Here is a 16,739-nt window from a genome sequence, read left to right as displayed (position 1 = left end):
AAAGAAAGAAAGAAAGAAAGAAAGAAGGAAGGAAGGAAGGAAGGAAGGAAGGAAAGAGGGAAGGAAGAAAGGAAGAAGCTGAGAGGGTGAGGTTTATATTTGTGGTCAAGGATATGTCTAGGATACTTTGTTGCTCTCAGCTGTGAGGAATGGGCTTCTTAACCTCCAGTGAGAATTCTCATGGACCAATTTATTTTTCTCTTTCTGTGCAAACTCCAAGAGAACTCAATAATTAGGCTGAAAGTTTTTTTTGTGTGTGTGAAATTTATTTCATACTCATCAAAACAATGTGCTAATGTTTCATTCATAAATATTCTCATCTGCATAATACAAGCCTATTTATTCTCAGCTTCAATGAAAGAACTCAGTTCAGGATCCAAATTCAATTTATTACATAAACATTGAAAACAAGAATCTTCTGTAGGCATGCCTCATGTTTCCCTTGAATTAAGTTAAATAGATCAATCAATCAATAAATACATAAATAAACAGGTAAGTGGTTGTCCATCAGAGGCCAGGAAGAAAACATAAGATTTCTTGTGCTATGGTTTCTGTCAAGGTGGCTCTGAAAATGCAGGAGAGGTGAGGGAGTCCTGGCTCGGCAGAGGACTAATGATGCCCCTGGAATCAGAGCTGTCCCCTCATTGGTGACAATGGACACATTCTGGGGAGGGCATTAGAAGTAGTCCAGCCTATACTTCAGGTGTCAGCAATAAGGATTGAGGCTTCATACATGAGCCTCCTAGGAAGAAACGGATTCCATGGTGAAGTCAACTAAATCCTGGCCGCTGTTGTTCCCCAGGAAGACGGGCTTATGCTCTGCTTGAGAGGTGCTGATGTACCAGTTGGGGAACTGTGCAGACTCAAACTCCACCCTGCTTTTGACTTCTATCTTGTTGAAGACAAATCGCTTTTCCATCTTCTTCTTTGGGTATTGTTTGGGATCCACACTCTGCAGAAAAATAGAAAGAAGAGTTTTATGTGTGTGAGACAGAAAGGCTAAAGCTACCACAGTAGCCATGTTCTCAGGCTGCTGGAGAAGACATTGGTGAGCAGATTGTGGGGCTAGGGGCCACATTCTTTACTGATGGACCCCATCTTTCTATCTAATCCTTGAAGGAGCCGTTTATTTTCTCTGAATCCTAAGCCCAAGGGGAGGATCATATGGGTAGAAATATTTTTAAAAATGAAAATTATAATAAAATATTCTAAGAATACCTAGTTTCTGGGTATTTTTGTCACCTTTTCCCCCCTAAAACCTGAATGGCATCAGCTTAGGAATGAAGCTTTTGGTAGGAATGTTACAAGTGGTGGGCCTCGGCTACCTCGGGACTGATGGTGATTCACTTTAATCACTTTAATTGTCTCCAAACTGTCCTCTGACAAATGAGGAAAAAACTGTAGCCATATGCAACCCTTTCATCCTTAACACTGTACGATATATTGTCGGCCATAGCCATGGCAGGACATGATAAGAACAGCAAAATGGCTTAATTTCCCCCATCGAGGGAGTGAGGTTTACATGCATTTAAAAGTTATGCTAATTTTATTCTATTTTAAGACCTCTGGCATTTTCTGGAGGGTGGGAGCAGGAAGATGTCTGGGAAGTACGGAATGGCTGAGAGTCTCAAGAGAACAAGGGGATGGCTTTCTCTGTCATCACTCACCTCCAGCTGCAGGGTGGGCATGTCACCTTTCATCACACAGGACAAGTACAGGTTCTTTCCCTTGATGCCCAAGGCCACAGGTGTCTTGTTGCTGCTTGTTTCTCCCTGTACAAAGCTCATGGAGAATACCACTGGAGGAAGGAAAACAAAGGGGTTGAGGATACAGCAGTGCTGGGAGGACTCAAACTCCAGACTTGACAGGCAAAGCCCAGAAGGAGCTTCCTCTGGCACAGACTGGGCTAACACGGCTTCTCATAGACAGTATCAAGGTCAGGCGGTTGAGCCAGGATCCACTCAGAACCTCTTAGTAGCAGCAATGAAGAATGAAAGGGGTTTCACCTAAGCTCTAAGGAATAAAGCTCTTATGTCACTTGTGGGCTGTGTGCCCATTAACATGAGAAGTACAGTTTGGTCACTATGAAACCAGGTAAAGCTATGCTCCTAGAAGACTCGGGGGCCCTCTCTCTTTGAGGAATATAGAACAGCAAGTGGGAACAACTGGCTTAGCTGGGGAGAGTGGCTTCAAGAAAGAGACACCCATTTTGATCTTAGTCACAGCAATCTCATTCAGAGGCCCCTGGCCACTGTCATGGCTCAGTTATAAAGAAATGAGATTATCTTCACCTGGACAAGAGCAGACAGCTCCTTCCATAGCTTCTAAGATGAGAAGCCAAGGAGAAGCACATGCCGCTGCTGTCAGCTGTTGCCCTCTTGGCCGCAGCGGTGTGGTGCCAGACCTATCCCTACATCTAAAGATACCCTTGCCACACTTGAAACACTTATTATCGACGAGACATTTAAGTTCCTGATGGTCAGTAAATCTCCCTGTAGGAACCCTGTGGTATTGGGTGGGAAGGATATCAGGGCAAGGGACAGGATTGGGAACAAAAATGGATATATCAATTTTCTACCAGCCACATTTCAGCCTCAAATGAGGGAAAAAGAGCCACAGGCAGTTGTGGCGTGTCCATCAAATGACTCCACACTCATGGAGCATTGGCAATGTGCTACCCCTATATCACTTTGTGACTGGACCGGAAAAGGGTTATAATTTACCACACACACACACACACACACACACACACACACACACACACACACACACACACATTTGCTATAGTGTTCCATCTTAAAACACAGAGATCTAGTAAGCCTCCAGGAGTCCAGGAAGGGAAACCAAGGTGTGCCTAGTTACCTTGTTGGTTTATATTCTGTCCATTGAGGTGGAGAGCTTTCAGCTCACATGGGTCAGACAGCACGAGGCATTTCTGCTGTTCATCTCGGAGCCTGCAGTGCAGCTGTCTAATGGGAACATCAGCCACGATCAGCTCATCATCCCAGGAGTCACTAAAGATGGGCTCTGAAAGTCAAAGAAAGGATGTTGTTTAGGTAGACAATTAGAAGAGCCAGCCCAGTGAAGCAAAGCAGCAGAATTTGGTTTATCAAGTGGCATCTAAGCATTCAGAGTCAAGGTTCTACTTTATTTTTTGTGGGGTATAAAGAAATTGGAAGTGAGGTGATCTGGCACCCTGAGACAACCTTCAGCGCTATGACCATTTGCTATGGACTAGCAGTTGTGGTACTTACAGAAAATGTTGCTAGTAATAAAATTAGTTCATCAGGGGCATTGTGAGACTTCAAGCTCTAGTGTAAGCCAAAGTACTTGGAGAATAAATGGTCCGGTTTCGAATGTGAGCATCATTAAAACCTTCTTTTAAGCTAATCAGCTCAAGATCTAACTAATTCATTTTGGAGGTTTCCCTGCTTTCTTCAAAGGGTTGAAATGTCTGCCATTAAGGGTTTTCCACTTAAGGAGGGAAGTTGACTGCCAAGAGATAGGCAGAGAAGGAGCAGAGAGAAGGTCTACTGTTTGCCCTTAGTGCTCATCAAGTACCTTCTTCAAAGATGAAGGAAAAGAAGGTTCTCAGATCCTCATCCTGGAGGGTCCATGGGCCAGCGACAGGTATGTTCCACAGCTTCTCCACAGCCACGATGACTGAGACCACCTGCCTGAAGCTCTTGTTGTGATGCTGCTTGGTGATTTGAAGCTGGATGCTCTCATCTGGATAGCTCAGGTCAAGACTTTGGAAGCAGCACTGTGGAGAATCCAGGCAGAGAGCGCATTAGGTCATCAGCCCAGGGAACTCCTACATTAACCTCAGAGAACTCTAGGGGCCTGGGAGATAACCAAGCTCTTAACCACAATCCTTGTGTCTCCAGAGCCCAGAGGACTTCAGTGGTTTACCCGGGGGCACATGGCAACCAGACACAGGCTTCCTGGCATTCTCTACCCTAACCCCCTTTCTTCTTTATCTTTCTTGTACAGACCTCTCCTCATCATGTAACTATAGCCACTTAAACCTTTCATCTTTTGGAGTCCTCACAGCTCCAACACCGCACATTTAATTTCTCATGACAGCATGTTTATGCTGTCTTCTATTTACCTGAGATCACTCAGCAAACTCTCAATTGTTCCCACACACCCCTTTCCTCAAAGACATTTGGCAGACACTACCATAAGCAGGGTTGCTGCTTGTGAAACATGCTACCACTTTCCTGCTCTTCAGAGAAACACTACATTAGGCCTAACCAAAGTTGTCTGGAAGCATGGTAATAGTTTCAAAGCCTGACAGACAGTGGCAGATACTTTGAATGACATGAAGGGAAAGCTGATTGGGAGAGAAGTCCCTGTCTAGGGCAGAGGCTCTCAGTGAGAGCCAGGCTCTGGAGCAGGCAGTGGGGGCCACAGCCTGGCTGAGAAAGTCAAGGGCTCCACCCAGGGCTGAGTTAACCAGCTACAATGGTCTTTAAAAGACACTCATTTAAGACTGAGGACTGGATTTTTCAGGTGGGGGAGGGGTCATGAACTTGAAAACAGGGTCTGAGAAAAGCAGCTACCTCCTGACTCGTCAGTGATCTGGTGGGTGGATGCCATGCCACATTAGAGAGTTATCTTCGTGGAAAGGGGAAGGGACAGCTGGGAGGTCAACATGGCTTTTCACGAGAGTGAGTCTGGAGAATACCCACGTGCTAGGATGGACTTGGCCAGCACTGAAAGCATTCAGAACTGAAGGTTGTTGCAGAATGTTAACATCTCAGGGAGCTTCTGGCTCAGACCCTGTGTTTCTGAGATGAGAGCCAAAAGGGCACAGTGACTTGTCTAAGGTCACACAGCAACTAAAGGTCTTGTCTAAGGTCAAAATTTATTTTTAAAAAATCCCAATTAATCTCTTTGTTTACTACTTCTTACTGTCTTAATCTCTTCCCTAGAAGCACAAGAAACTATTCTACAGTAGAGAAGGAAGATATGCTAATCCTAAAGGTCACCCTCTCCGGCTTACATGGAATTTGACATAAGTGATCAGAGTAGGCCTCATCCATCTTGAAGGGAGGACTAAATGTGTACTGAAGACCTGACTGTCTTCCTAGCATAAAACACCATGCTCACCACCAGCAAGTCTCGGTGAGTGACTATGGTGTAGTGGGAGCAGTGTGGAAGCTAGGTCAGTGTCTGGGCTGTCTGTGTGTTTCACTGGAAGAGGCAAAATAATGCCATCACAAAATATACCTGGAGCAAGGCAATCCAGTATCCCTCACCCCGACTGGAGCTTTTCCCACTCCGGAGCCCGGCCACAGGCTGGGAGCTAAGACCCGAGTCTCACCTTCATCTTTTGGGGCTCATCAACCTCAAAGAACAGGTCATTCTCATCACTGTAATGAAAACAAATGTTGGTTAAGCTATGCCTCCTTATCAATACGGAGCAATACTGTGCATAAAACTCTTTGCTGTTAATAAAGCTATGCATAGAACGACACTCAAAGCTTCCTGAAGTCTCCTGGAAAGTCCCATAGTGTGCAAGCAAGCATCTAGAAGCAGATTCTGGGCCAGGTAGGTGGGTTCTCTTGGTGCTGTCTGTTGGATTCTGACACCTAAATTCTAGGCTAGCAGAGATAGCTAAAAGCTGAGTGCTAACCCCTTGCTTCCAAGCCAGACTTTGCAAACTGGGCTCCTGTACTGTCCATGTGGAAGGTGCACCTGTAGGAGTCCCTGTAGTGACAGCACCTAGGTCTCAAGGCTGGACTAGGTAGACAAATTAGCCTTTAAAGGAGGTTGACTTGAATTCTGATAGCCACTGAAGGAGGTGAGCTGGGGACAATCTGGCTTCTGAGAATAGATAGCCTTCCATTCCTGAAAGCAGAGCCCTGAACATATGACCCCTCTCCAGCTCCCCACTGACCTGTGGAAAGCTATCATTTCACTGTTGAGTTCAGGAACAGTTGCCATGGCTGCTTCAGACACCTGTGTAAAAAGAGAAAGTGAGTGGCCATGCACAGGGTTAGTTCCCTCGGGGCCACCGTCATTTGTATGTCTCTCAGCTCTAGTTCAGGATGGGCATGTAAAAACTGATCTCTGGGGAATGAGTGAATGAGTTGAGGAGCTGTTGTATGGGTCTAGAACAGTGGTTCTCAACCTTTCCCAGGGGTCACCTAAGACCATGGGAAAGCATAGATATTTACATTACGATTCATAACAGTAGCAAAATTACAGTTATGACGTAGCAATGAAAATAATTTTGTGGTTGGAGATCACCACAACATGAGGAACTGTACTGAAGGGTCACAGCATTAGGAAGGTTGAGAACCACTGGTCTAGAAGAAAACAAGAGTTGAGCTAAGCCCCAAACAGAAAAACTTCAAGGAGACAGTTAGCTCTTAGATGTCAGCTGCCATATAAACAGCATTCATTTCCATAATGATTCACAAGTCGTAGCCTTACAACTATTTTTTTTAATTAAAAAAAGTACAGAGAAAGGGAGTGATAGAGAAAGAGAGAGAAGGAAAGAGAGATGGAGAGAGAGAGAGAGAGAGAGAGAGAGAGAGAGAGAGAGAGAGAGAGAAGGAGAGAGAGAAAGAGTCTTTCTCCCAGGATTTAGTTGTGAGAGGTAAATCTTACTTGCACAGGAAGCTTGGCTGGAAAGTATTCCCCGATCAGCCTGTTCAGCCTCGAGCCACCACAAGGTTTGTTGTCCACTAGTTCTCCCTCACTGTTTTATAGTCCTCAAAAGCAGAAGCACAGAGCTGAGAAATTTTCCCTTTGGGTAACTGATTTCACAACCAAGTCATCGGTGCAGGGAGGGGGAGCAGATTGATGGGAACTATTAGGGGAAGAGGCTGTTGTTACCCCGAAGAAATAATTTCTAATCCCTGGAAGTTCAAGGAGTGGCAAACCATGACACATCTGCAAGCGTGTCACCGTGGAAACAGGCATATTTTTCTCTGAACTACTGTGCAGATAGTGTCAGTATTAAAATACTGGATTTTCCTAAGTTAGCTGACCGTTTTTTTGGTTAGGATGTCCTTAGCAAAGAAGGACATGCAGATGCACACCCACTAATGTTTAAGAAGCTTCCCTGTTGGAGTGGGAAACCGTGTGTGATGCTCTGCCAATAGTCCACCTGGTCTGGCTTGAGAGCCCTGGGTTCTACTGCAGGAGTTCTCCATTACTGTGTTGACAGGGATGTCTGGAGAGACATTTACGCTAGGAAACACAGTATGCAGGCATCTGTGTAGGCTGGTCACAGGGTAAGAGAACTCTGGAGGCATGTTTATGCAGTTCAATAATGCCAGGGAGCTAGGTGCCCTAACCAGTCTCAAGTTGAAACCGTATCGGTGCTTGGTGGTCAGTAAAAATGAGCCTGAATTAAGTTGCATCATGCAAAGGAGGTGAGTGAAGGTTATGATGCTCATGATCACAGTTCAGCTTGGAAAATGTAGAGAAATTCTTTGCCTAAAAAGGTTTTGAAAAAAAAAAACATTGTGGAATATTAGTTTATTACATTTATTTATGCTACTGCATTCTTCTATGTTGTATTTGTTTAATTCAGTAAAGCTGTGTTTCTTGGCCTGTCTAAAACACCTGGTTGGTCTAATAGAGCCAAATGGCCAATGGCTAGTCAGGAGAGAGGGATGGGCATGGCTGCAGGACAGAGAGAATAAATAGGAGAAGAAACCTAGGCTTCAGGGAAGAGCACAGAGGGAGGAGGGAGAAGAGAAGGAGAGGAGGACACCAGGGGCCAGCCACACAGCCGGCTTGAAGTAAGGAGGAAAGAAATATAGAATAAACAAAGGTGAAAAGCCAAGAGGCAAAACATACTTAAAGAGAGACAGGATAATTTAAGTTAGAAAAGCTGTTTAGAAACAAGCCAAGCTAAGGTCGGACATTCATAAGTAAGAATAAGCCTGCATGTATTTATTTGGGTGCTGGGTAGTGGGCCCCCAAAGAGTAAAAAAAAAAAAAAAAAAAAAAACAAAACAAAAAAAACCCCAACCAACCAAACAAAAACCTGGCAAATTCTTGTTTCTCTAAGATCCCAGGGAGTTCAGATCTTTTGATAATACCAAGCATCACTCCATTGTTAACTCAGAAAGCAGCAAAGTGTCTGCCCAGTGCTGTTCTTCCTGCTTGGGCTGAATGAACAACCAGGTCATATGAATGGTGCACACAGTCCCTTGGGCACAGCTGTGGTACAGTCATCATTGGGGTCCTCAGTGGAAGCCTAACTTATTCTTTGATTCCCCAGAGAGTCTGTGAACTCCAGTAGCACCAAGTCTAGCACAGTGCCTGGCATAGGAATGCAGGCAGGAGGGGCAGCCCTGGGGGTGCAGAAATTTGATAATGTGTTCATTCAAATGAGTTTGTCCCTAGTGTGTTCTGGGTACTGAGCTTATTCTTCAGCACTCAAGGAAAATGTGAAGAGAGAATTGGAAGCAGGGAGACACCAGGCTCTACTATGGAACAAGGTTTGCTCACCAAGCAGTCTTCTTTTGACCAATTTGGCTCCCAGTATCTTGATTTCAGGAAAACAAATAGAAGAATCACATCTTGGATCAACTGTGTTTGATTTGAAATCTGAAGACAGTTTAGGGCCTCAGTTTCATCTGAGTTTGGTGAGCAAAAATCACTTCCCAGCACTGAGATCTTATAAGATTTATTTTCATTTATTTATTTTAGTTATTATCTGATGATCTGGCTAGGCTTGGTGGTACACTTTTAATCCCAGCACTTGGGAGGCAGAGGCAGGAGGATCTCTGTGAGTTCAAAGCCAGCCTGGTCTACAGAGAGAGTTCCAGGTCAGCTAGGACTGTTACACAGAGGAACCCTGTCTAAGCCGCCCCTGCCCCCCCCAAAAGAGGAGCCTGCTACTGCCGGGGAGTGGTGGCACATGCTTTTTAAATTTTCTTTTTATCCCATGTGTCTTTTACACCATGTATCTTGATCCCCATTCATTTTCCTGTCCCTTCATATCCACTCTCCACCCCTGCACCCAGCCCCAATAAAACACAATTTAAGAGAAAAAAGGGGGGAAAAACAAAAAAAATCTCATCATGGAAGCTGCAGTGTGACACAGTGAATCACACAGTCAAACCCTTTGTTCATATATCTTTACTTGTAAGTGTTCATTACAAAGTGTCATTGGTCTGGTTGGAGGCCTCTGGTTTCTACTGTAGTATCTATGCTGGGCCCTCACTGGGACTCTTCTTTGGTATCCTATTGTTGCCCTGCATTGTGGAGAACCTGTCACTTTGGGTCTGCAGGACCGATTCCTTCACATGTTCCAGCAGATCACAGATGGGTGGATGTTGGGGTGGGCCAAGTCATAACCCTGGTTCTGGGCCTGGACAGCTGCAGGGTTGTTCCACAAGCCACTTTTCCCCTGTTGTCACCACCAGGGTGAGCTCTCCAGCATTGCCTCAGCTAATTCATCTCTTATAGCAACAAGGGAGGGATGGGGCCAGCTCTCCTGTTTTCATGCCTTCAGGGTCCTCTCTCCCAACCTTACACCATCAGGGCCAGCTCCATTGTGTTGCCCAAGTGAGATTCAGGGACACTCTCCTGAGTGCTGCTGCTGGTCAGGGGCAGGGACAGCCCTCCTGCTCTTAAGACCCCAGGGCCAGCCCCTCCATCTGTCTCAGGTGTTGATGGGTGGGGGATGGGGAGAAGGTCATCTCTCCTCCATCCACACTGCCACATGTCAGATGAGTAATAGGGACAGCTCTCTCCCTTGCTCACAATATTGGGGACTGGACCACCCTCATCTCTAACCACCAGGTAGCTATGCTATGCTGCCTAGGCCGGGGGCAGGGCTTGCTTTCCTCAGTGCTGTGGCTAGTAAGGGGGGAGGGTCAGATTTCTTGTCTGTTGCAGATGGTAAGGGGCAAGGGGTAAGGGAGCATCTCTCCTCCTCCCGCACTGCCACATGACAGACAAGTAATGAGAACAGCTCTCCAAGTCTACAACTTTGGAGCTGGTTCACCCACACCTCCCCCAACAGGGTTGACTCCATTGTGCTGCCCAGACAAGGTGCAGGATCTGCTTTCCTGAGTTGCAGCTGGTAGGGCCCAGGGATAGCTCTCCCTTTTTTATGTTCACAGTACCAACTTCCTCAGGCATTGATGGGCTGGGGAGAGGAAGGGAGGAGGAGGGCAACTCTTCCCCCACCCATGCTGCCACAAGACAAATGAGAAATGGGGACAGTTCTCCCATGCTCCCAACTTTGGGCCTGGCTCACCCACATCTCTGCTAACAGGGTTGGTTCTATTGTGATGCCCTGATGAGGGTGGCTCATGCTTTTAACCCCAGCACTCTTGAGGCAGAGGCAGGCAGATTTCTGGAAGTTTGAGGCCATCCTAGTCTACAGTAGTAGCCAGGGCAACACAGGAAAACTTTTCCTCAAAAAAATTTTTTTAAAAATTAAGATTTCTTATCTGGTCCCATAGACAGTCCAGAGGTCATGTCTGGGCCATCTGGTACATTTGTCTGTTCTGACTTCACAGGATCCATATTTGAAATTAACCACGGGAACCCAAGCCTGCTTGGAGGGACTGCTACTTTCCTCAGAGCCTTTGTGCAGGGCTGGAGGGTCAGATGACTTTGTGGACTGTTCTGACAGAGAATATTAGAGACACTTTTGGTCTGCTGATATGAGCTGGGCAGACCTGGGGAGGGTGAAAGCCAGGGACAGGATAGAAGGTTTACGAGTGGCCTGAGCATCAGCTCCCAGTCCTTTCTCCCTGGGTGGCTTGTTAGGAATCTTGAACCTCATCTAGTTGTAGCCTCTTTCCCACCATCTTCTAGTTATAACATTCCAAAACCTGAGCCTGACATGGGAGAGGATTGGTAGGATCTACTGGGGCCATATGGATGAAAACAAGTTGTCATTTAAATGTGACTAACAGATAAAGAAACTGAGCTGAGGAGATGAGCAATGATTTGTTCCGTGCAATTGTAAGGTTGAAGATTCTTTTTCTTCTACAGGCAAATTTTGGAACCATGGGGCAATGTCTTTGGTACTCTACTGTTCTGTCATACTTCATCCTGGCCTTGCTGCTTGGACTCCAAGCCTCCTCCCCTTAGTGCATAGAGCAGGCAAGTTACACAATATGTGTATCAAACCCTGTCTCTCAGGCCATACTTCCTTCTGGTCCTCAATGAGTAGAAAAATAACTCATTATAGGAATTGTTGTACCGGGGTGGGGGTGGGGTTGGGGTAGGGGTGTGTGGTATAGTGATGACGGTGTTGATGACAGTGTAGACTAAGGAAATGAACAAAGCAAAAGAGGAAGTTGGCAATGTCAGGATGGCAGTGGGTGCTCTAGCTTTTGGGGAATTCTTTAGCTTTTGACTCACTCAGCCCTTGTCAGCTGTAAGATTCCCTCTACCCTGGCATCCCATGGCTCCAAGAAGGAGGCAGACATTTCTTCAAAGCAGCGAGTGCCTTGGCACCTGCCCTAGTTATTTTTCTATTGCTGTAATAAATATGAATAAATACACTCTGCAGTCCAGTCTGGCCTCAAAGTCATGGCAATCCTCCTGCGTCTGTCTCCCAATGACTGAGATTACAGGCACAAGCTCCCACACCCATAGGTGTATGTGCTCTACATCCGGCCCTTCTTTCTTTGTTTAGCCTCTTGATCAGGACAGAGAGCTAAGCAATGACTGTTCCCACTCCTTTCCACAGACCTTGCCTTATTCTGGGAGTTGCTGTCTTAGCACAGTTCTTAGGAGTCTTTTGTTTTCCTCTCATCCTTTCTGAACTGGCTGGTTTTATGTCAACTTGACACAAGCTAGAGTCATCAGCAAGGAGGAAGCTTCAGTTAATAAAATGCCTCCTCAAGATCTAGCTGTAGGCAAGTCTGTAGGGCATTTTTTTAATTGGTGATTTATGGGGGAGGGCCCAACACATTAAGGGTAGTGCCATCCCTGGACTGGTGGTCCTGGGTTCTATAAGAAAGCAGATTCAGCTGGGCAGTGGTGGCGCACGCCTTTAATCCCAGCATTTGGGAGGCAGAGGCAGGTGGATCTCTGAGTTTGATACCAGCCTGGTCTACAAGAGCTAGTTTCAGGACAGCCTCCAAAGCCACAGAGAAACTCTGTCTCAAAAAAACCAAAAAAAAAAAAAAAAAAAAAAAAAAAAAAAAAAAAAAAAAAAAAAAAAAAGCAGATTGAAAAAACCATGAGGATCAAGCAGGGAAGCAGCCCTCCTCCATGGCCGCTGCATCAGCTCCTGCCTTCTTGAGTTCTTGTCCTGACTTCCTTTGAAGATGAACTGTAATGTGAAAGCATAAGCTGAATAAACTCTTTCCTCCTCAAGTTTCTTTGCTCATGGTGTTTCATTATAGCAATAGTAACCTAAACTAAAACAAGTTTGGTAGCAGGATTTTGAGGTATTGCTGTATCCTGACCATACATTTTGGGGAGGGTTGTGGAAGGACTTTGGAATTTTGTGCAAGAAAAGCCATTGAGTGTTCAATGGTTGTGAGCTGTTCTGTAAGAACTTGGATGATAAGAATGTTGAGGGAAATGCAGACAATGGAGGCCTGGCTTGTGAAGTTTCAGAGGGAAGTTTTTATTTATTTATTTATTTATTTATTTATTTATTTATTTATTTATATATATTTGAACTACAAAAAAGACTGAATTACATGACAATCCCAGTTCCCTTCTCCTCCCTTCCTCCTCTACCACCCCCCAACTAAAATTCTACCTGTCATATGTCCTTTCTTCTAATCTACACCTGACTCAAAATTTCTGCTTCCTCATGACCTCTGCATCCTTCCTTTTCTTCCCTTCTCATTCTCATAGCTCCCTTCCCCCTCTTCCCATGTTCTCAATTTGCTCAGGGGATGGTGACCCTTTCCCCTTCTCCAGGGGACAAAGTTTGTCAGAGAGAAGTTTAAAGACCCTATTGGGACCACAATCATTTTTAATTAAGATTCTGTAATTCTAGTTTACTGGGGCTGAAGAATCAGCCAAGATTAACAAGATACCAGAACTGCTAAAGTGAAACCTTTGCTTTGCTGAGATACTTGATGCTGGTCAGTTGGAGCTGATATGTTAGCAGTGATTAAGGAGTGACCAGCATCACTGAGGTGAAATCTTTTGGGAAGTGTTTCCTGAGAGTCAGCACACAGAAGCTGTGTTACAGAGATGGCCAAGGTTATACCTCACTCTGGCAGCCAAATTTGGTCATGTATACCACCCGGGTGGTACTGGTATTGAAGGCATGAATGGGTCATAGAGAACAACTGAGGCTTGACACTGTGAGAGGTCATTGGTGAAGGTCCAGCCTCAGTGGCAGCTGAAGGCCTGGGATTGAAGGGGTCATGCAGAGAAGCTGAGGCTTGTAACTATGAGGAGGGCCCAGGAGAGGCTATTGGTGAGAGTGCAGTCCAGTTGCAGCAGAAGACCCTAGTGTTTTGGAAATGCTAGCACTATAGGGTGACCACCAAGAACAGCAGCAGCATGGAGTGGAGCTGGGGCTTAGAAGACAAGCTGTGTGTGTTGCAGAGGGCAGAGCCAGAGAAATGACTCAAGCCCCATGGAAAAGTTGAGAAGATGGTGACTGGATACCAGACATTGGACATTGCATTATTTACTTTGCTTTCTTTCTTTCTTTCTTTCTTTCTTTCTTTCTTTCTTTCTTTCTTTCTTCTTCTTCTTCTTCTTCTTCTTCTTCTTCTTCTTCTTCTTCTTCTTCTTCTTCTTCTTCTTCTTCTTCTTCTTTTCTTTTTTCTTATTAGTTCAAATTAGGAGCAAGCTTGTTTCACAAGTCGATCCCTTCTCCCTCTCCCTCCCCTCACCCCATCCCTCCTCCCCCACCCCATCCACCCTCTACTCCCCAGGCAGGGTAGGGCCCTCAACCAGGGCTCTTAAAGTCCACCAAATCTTCCTGTGCTGGGCCTGGGCCCTTCCCCCTGTGTCCAGGGCAGGAGTGCAACCCTTCACCTGGGATGGGCTCTCAAAGTCCCTTCTTATACCAGGGAAAAATACTAATCCACTATCAGGGGCCCCCTGGAGTGCAGGGCCTCCTCATTGACATCCATGTTCAGGGGTCTGGATCAGTCCTGTACTGGCCTCCCAGACAGCATCTGGGGTCAATGTGCTCCCCCTTGTTCAGGCCAGCTGTTTCTGTGGGTTTCTCCAACCTGGTACCGACCCCTTTGATCTTCATTCCTCCCTCTCTTCAACTAAATTCCAGAGTTCAGTTCAGAGAATATCTGTGGGTGTCTGCCTCTGCTTCCATCAGCCACTGGATGAGGGTTCTAGGATGGCACAAAAAGTAGTCATCACTGATCCAGACCCCTGAACATGGATGTCAATAAGGCCGCCTCTGCACTCCAGGGAGCCTCTGGTGGTGGATTAGTATTTTTCCCTGGTGCAAGAAGGAACTTTGAGAGCCCATCCCACGTGAAGGGTTACACTCTGGTCCTGGACACATGGAGAAGGGCCCAGGACCAACACAGGAAGATTTGGTGGAGTTTGCAGAGCCCCCGTTGAGGGCCCTACCCTGCCTGGGGAGTGGTGGGTGGATGGGGTGGGGGGGGCTGGGGGTGGGGGAGGAGGGATGGGGGTGAGGGGAGGGAGAGGGAGAAGGGACTTGAAACAAGCTTGTTCCCTAACTAGAACTAATAAATAAATTTTTTAAAAAAAGTAGTCATCAATCTCATTTTAGGGGAAGGGCGTTTAGGTTATCCTCTCCACCATTGCCTGGATTGTCAGTTCGTGTCATCCTTGTAGGTCTCTGGAAATCTCCCTAGTGCCAGATCTCTCCTCTGACCTATAATGGCTCCCTTTGATATGGTATCTCTCATCCTGCTCTCCTCTGTTCTTCCCCCAACTCAATATTTCTGCTCCTCCATTTCCTCTACTCCACTCCTCGTCTCCTGCTCTCATAAATCCAGCCACACTGAATCTTCTAGAAGAGAAAGTGGGAGATACCCTTGAACAAATTGGCACAGGAGACTGCTTCCTGAACATTATGCCAGTAGCACAGACACTGAGGTCTGCAATGAATAAATGGGACCTCCTGAAACTGAGAAGCTTCTACAAGGCAAAGGACACAGTCAGTAAGACAAAACGACAGCCCACAGAATGGGAAAAGATCTTCACTGACCTCACATCTGACAGAGGGCTGATTTCCAAAATATACAAGGATCTCAAGAAGCTAGCCACCAAAACACCAAACATTGAAATTAAAAAGTGGGGTGTAGAACTAAATCGAGAATTCTCAACAGAGGAATATGAAATGGCTGAAAGACACTTAAGAAAGTGCTCAAAATCCATGGCCATCAGAGAAATGCAACTCAAAACAACTCTGAGATACCACCTCACACCTGTCAGAATGGCTAAAATAAAAAATACCAATGACAATCTTTGCTGGAGAGGATGTGGAGAAAAAGGAACACTCCTCCATTGCTGGTGGGAGTGCGAACTTGTAAGACCACTCTGGAAATCAGTATGGCAGTTGCTCAGAAAAATGGGAATCAGTCTACCTCAAGATGCAGCAATTCCTCTCTTGGGTATATACCCAAATAATGCACGTTCATATAACAAGGACATATGTTCAACCATGTTCATAGCAGCATTGTTTGTAATAGCCAGAACCTGGAAGCAACCTAGATGCCCCTCAACTGAAGAATCGATAGAGAAAATGTGGTACATTTATACAATGGAGTACTACTTAGCAGAAAAAAGCAATGGAATCTTGAAATTCGCAGGCAAATGGATGGAACTAGAAGAAACCATCCTGAGTGAGGTAACCTAGTCACAAAAAGACAAACATGGTATGTACTCACTCATATATGAATTTTAGACATAGAGCAAAGGATTACCAGCTTATAATCCTCTTCACCAAAGAAACTAGGAAATATGAAGGACTCTAAGGGATAAAGGAATGGACTCCAGGAATGGGAAGAGGCAGGAACTCCTGTGCTAATCGGGAGCATGAAGGTAGGGGAGGAGCTGCCAGATCTTTCTTTCTTTTTTAAACTTAAGGGACTTGGGAATTTAGGATTAGGCACTATGATCTTCAGGAAATTTTACTTGTTTGTTTCACAATTATTTTTTTATTTAAAAAGTGCTATTATTTTATTTATGTGAAAATAAATATTTTATTTATGTTGCTTGAATGCATGTCTGTGTAGCATGTTTGTGCAGTGCCTGTAGAATTCCCTGGGACTGGAGTTAATAGGTAGTGATAAGCCACCCTGTGGGCCCTGGGAATTGAACCACAGTCCTCTGCAAGAAAATTTGATGCTCTTAACCGCTAAGGTAACTCTCCACTCTGTTTTGCATTATAATTTTTATTATGATTTATTATTGTGTACCTATGGGGTGTGTGGTTGCATGCATGGTACATAGGTGAAGGTCAGAGGACAATGCTGTGTGGTTGTTTCTCTCCTTTCACCTTTTCATGGTTCTGGGGATTAGACTGAGGTCTCTGGGCCTGCATGGCTTGTAGCTTTGTTTGACCCAGGAGGCTATCTCACCACTTGTGTGTTGTGGTTTTGAAGCAGCCTCACTCTTCAGGTTGGCCTTGAATTTCAGATCCTTTGCTGGAATTATGGGTGTGCATCTTCATGTCCATTCATGGTCTTCAGCTTCAAGGCCTCTGCCCTTTCTCTCAGGATATCCCCAGTTAGCCTACTCCCTGTTTTGGACCCAAGAGCTCAGAAAAGGTACATATAGGTTCCAGTGAAGATTCTCTTTTGCTCCCTTAACTAGAGTAAGAG

At 45.5% G+C, this 16,739-nt stretch overlaps 1 protein-coding gene across 1 annotated transcript; it reads right to left on the bottom strand.

Annotated features, from left to right (window-relative positions):
* Positions 1-742: 742 nt before the first annotated feature.
* Il1b (interleukin 1 beta) lies at positions 743-5,952 on the bottom strand. Its single transcript, XM_035446351.1, has 6 exons — positions 5,906-5,952; positions 5,330-5,378; positions 3,562-3,763; positions 2,863-3,027; positions 1,668-1,798; positions 743-952 (listed from the first exon to the last, which is right to left on the bottom strand). Exons 1-6 carry the CDS (start codon positions 5,950-5,952, stop codon positions 743-745), a joined length of 804 nt encoding a protein of 267 aa, XP_035302242.1.
* Between the last annotated feature and the right edge of the window lie 10,787 nt (positions 5,953-16,739).

Source organism: Cricetulus griseus, chromosome 6 (genome assembly GCF_003668045.3).
Source record: "Cricetulus griseus strain 17A/GY chromosome 6, alternate assembly CriGri-PICRH-1.0, whole genome shotgun sequence".
Lineage (NCBI taxonomy): Eukaryota > Metazoa > Chordata > Mammalia > Rodentia > Cricetidae > Cricetulus > Cricetulus griseus.
The sequence above is the reverse complement of the archived record's forward strand: the minus strand, read 5'-3'. Positions and strand labels throughout refer to the sequence as shown.

Coding starts and splice junctions, on each gene's coding strand:
- Il1b (XM_035446351.1), bottom strand. CDS start 5,952: ATGGCAACTGTTCCTGAACTCAACAGTGAAATGATAGCTTTCCACAG. Junction 3,764..5,329: donor ATGAGCCCCAAAAGATGAAG/GTGAGACTCGGG, acceptor GATTCTCCACAG/TGCTGCTTCCAAAGTCTTGA. Junction 1,799..2,862: donor ACAGAATATAAACCAACAAG/GTAACTAGGCAC, acceptor TCCTTCCTCCAG/TGGTATTCTCCATGAGCTTT.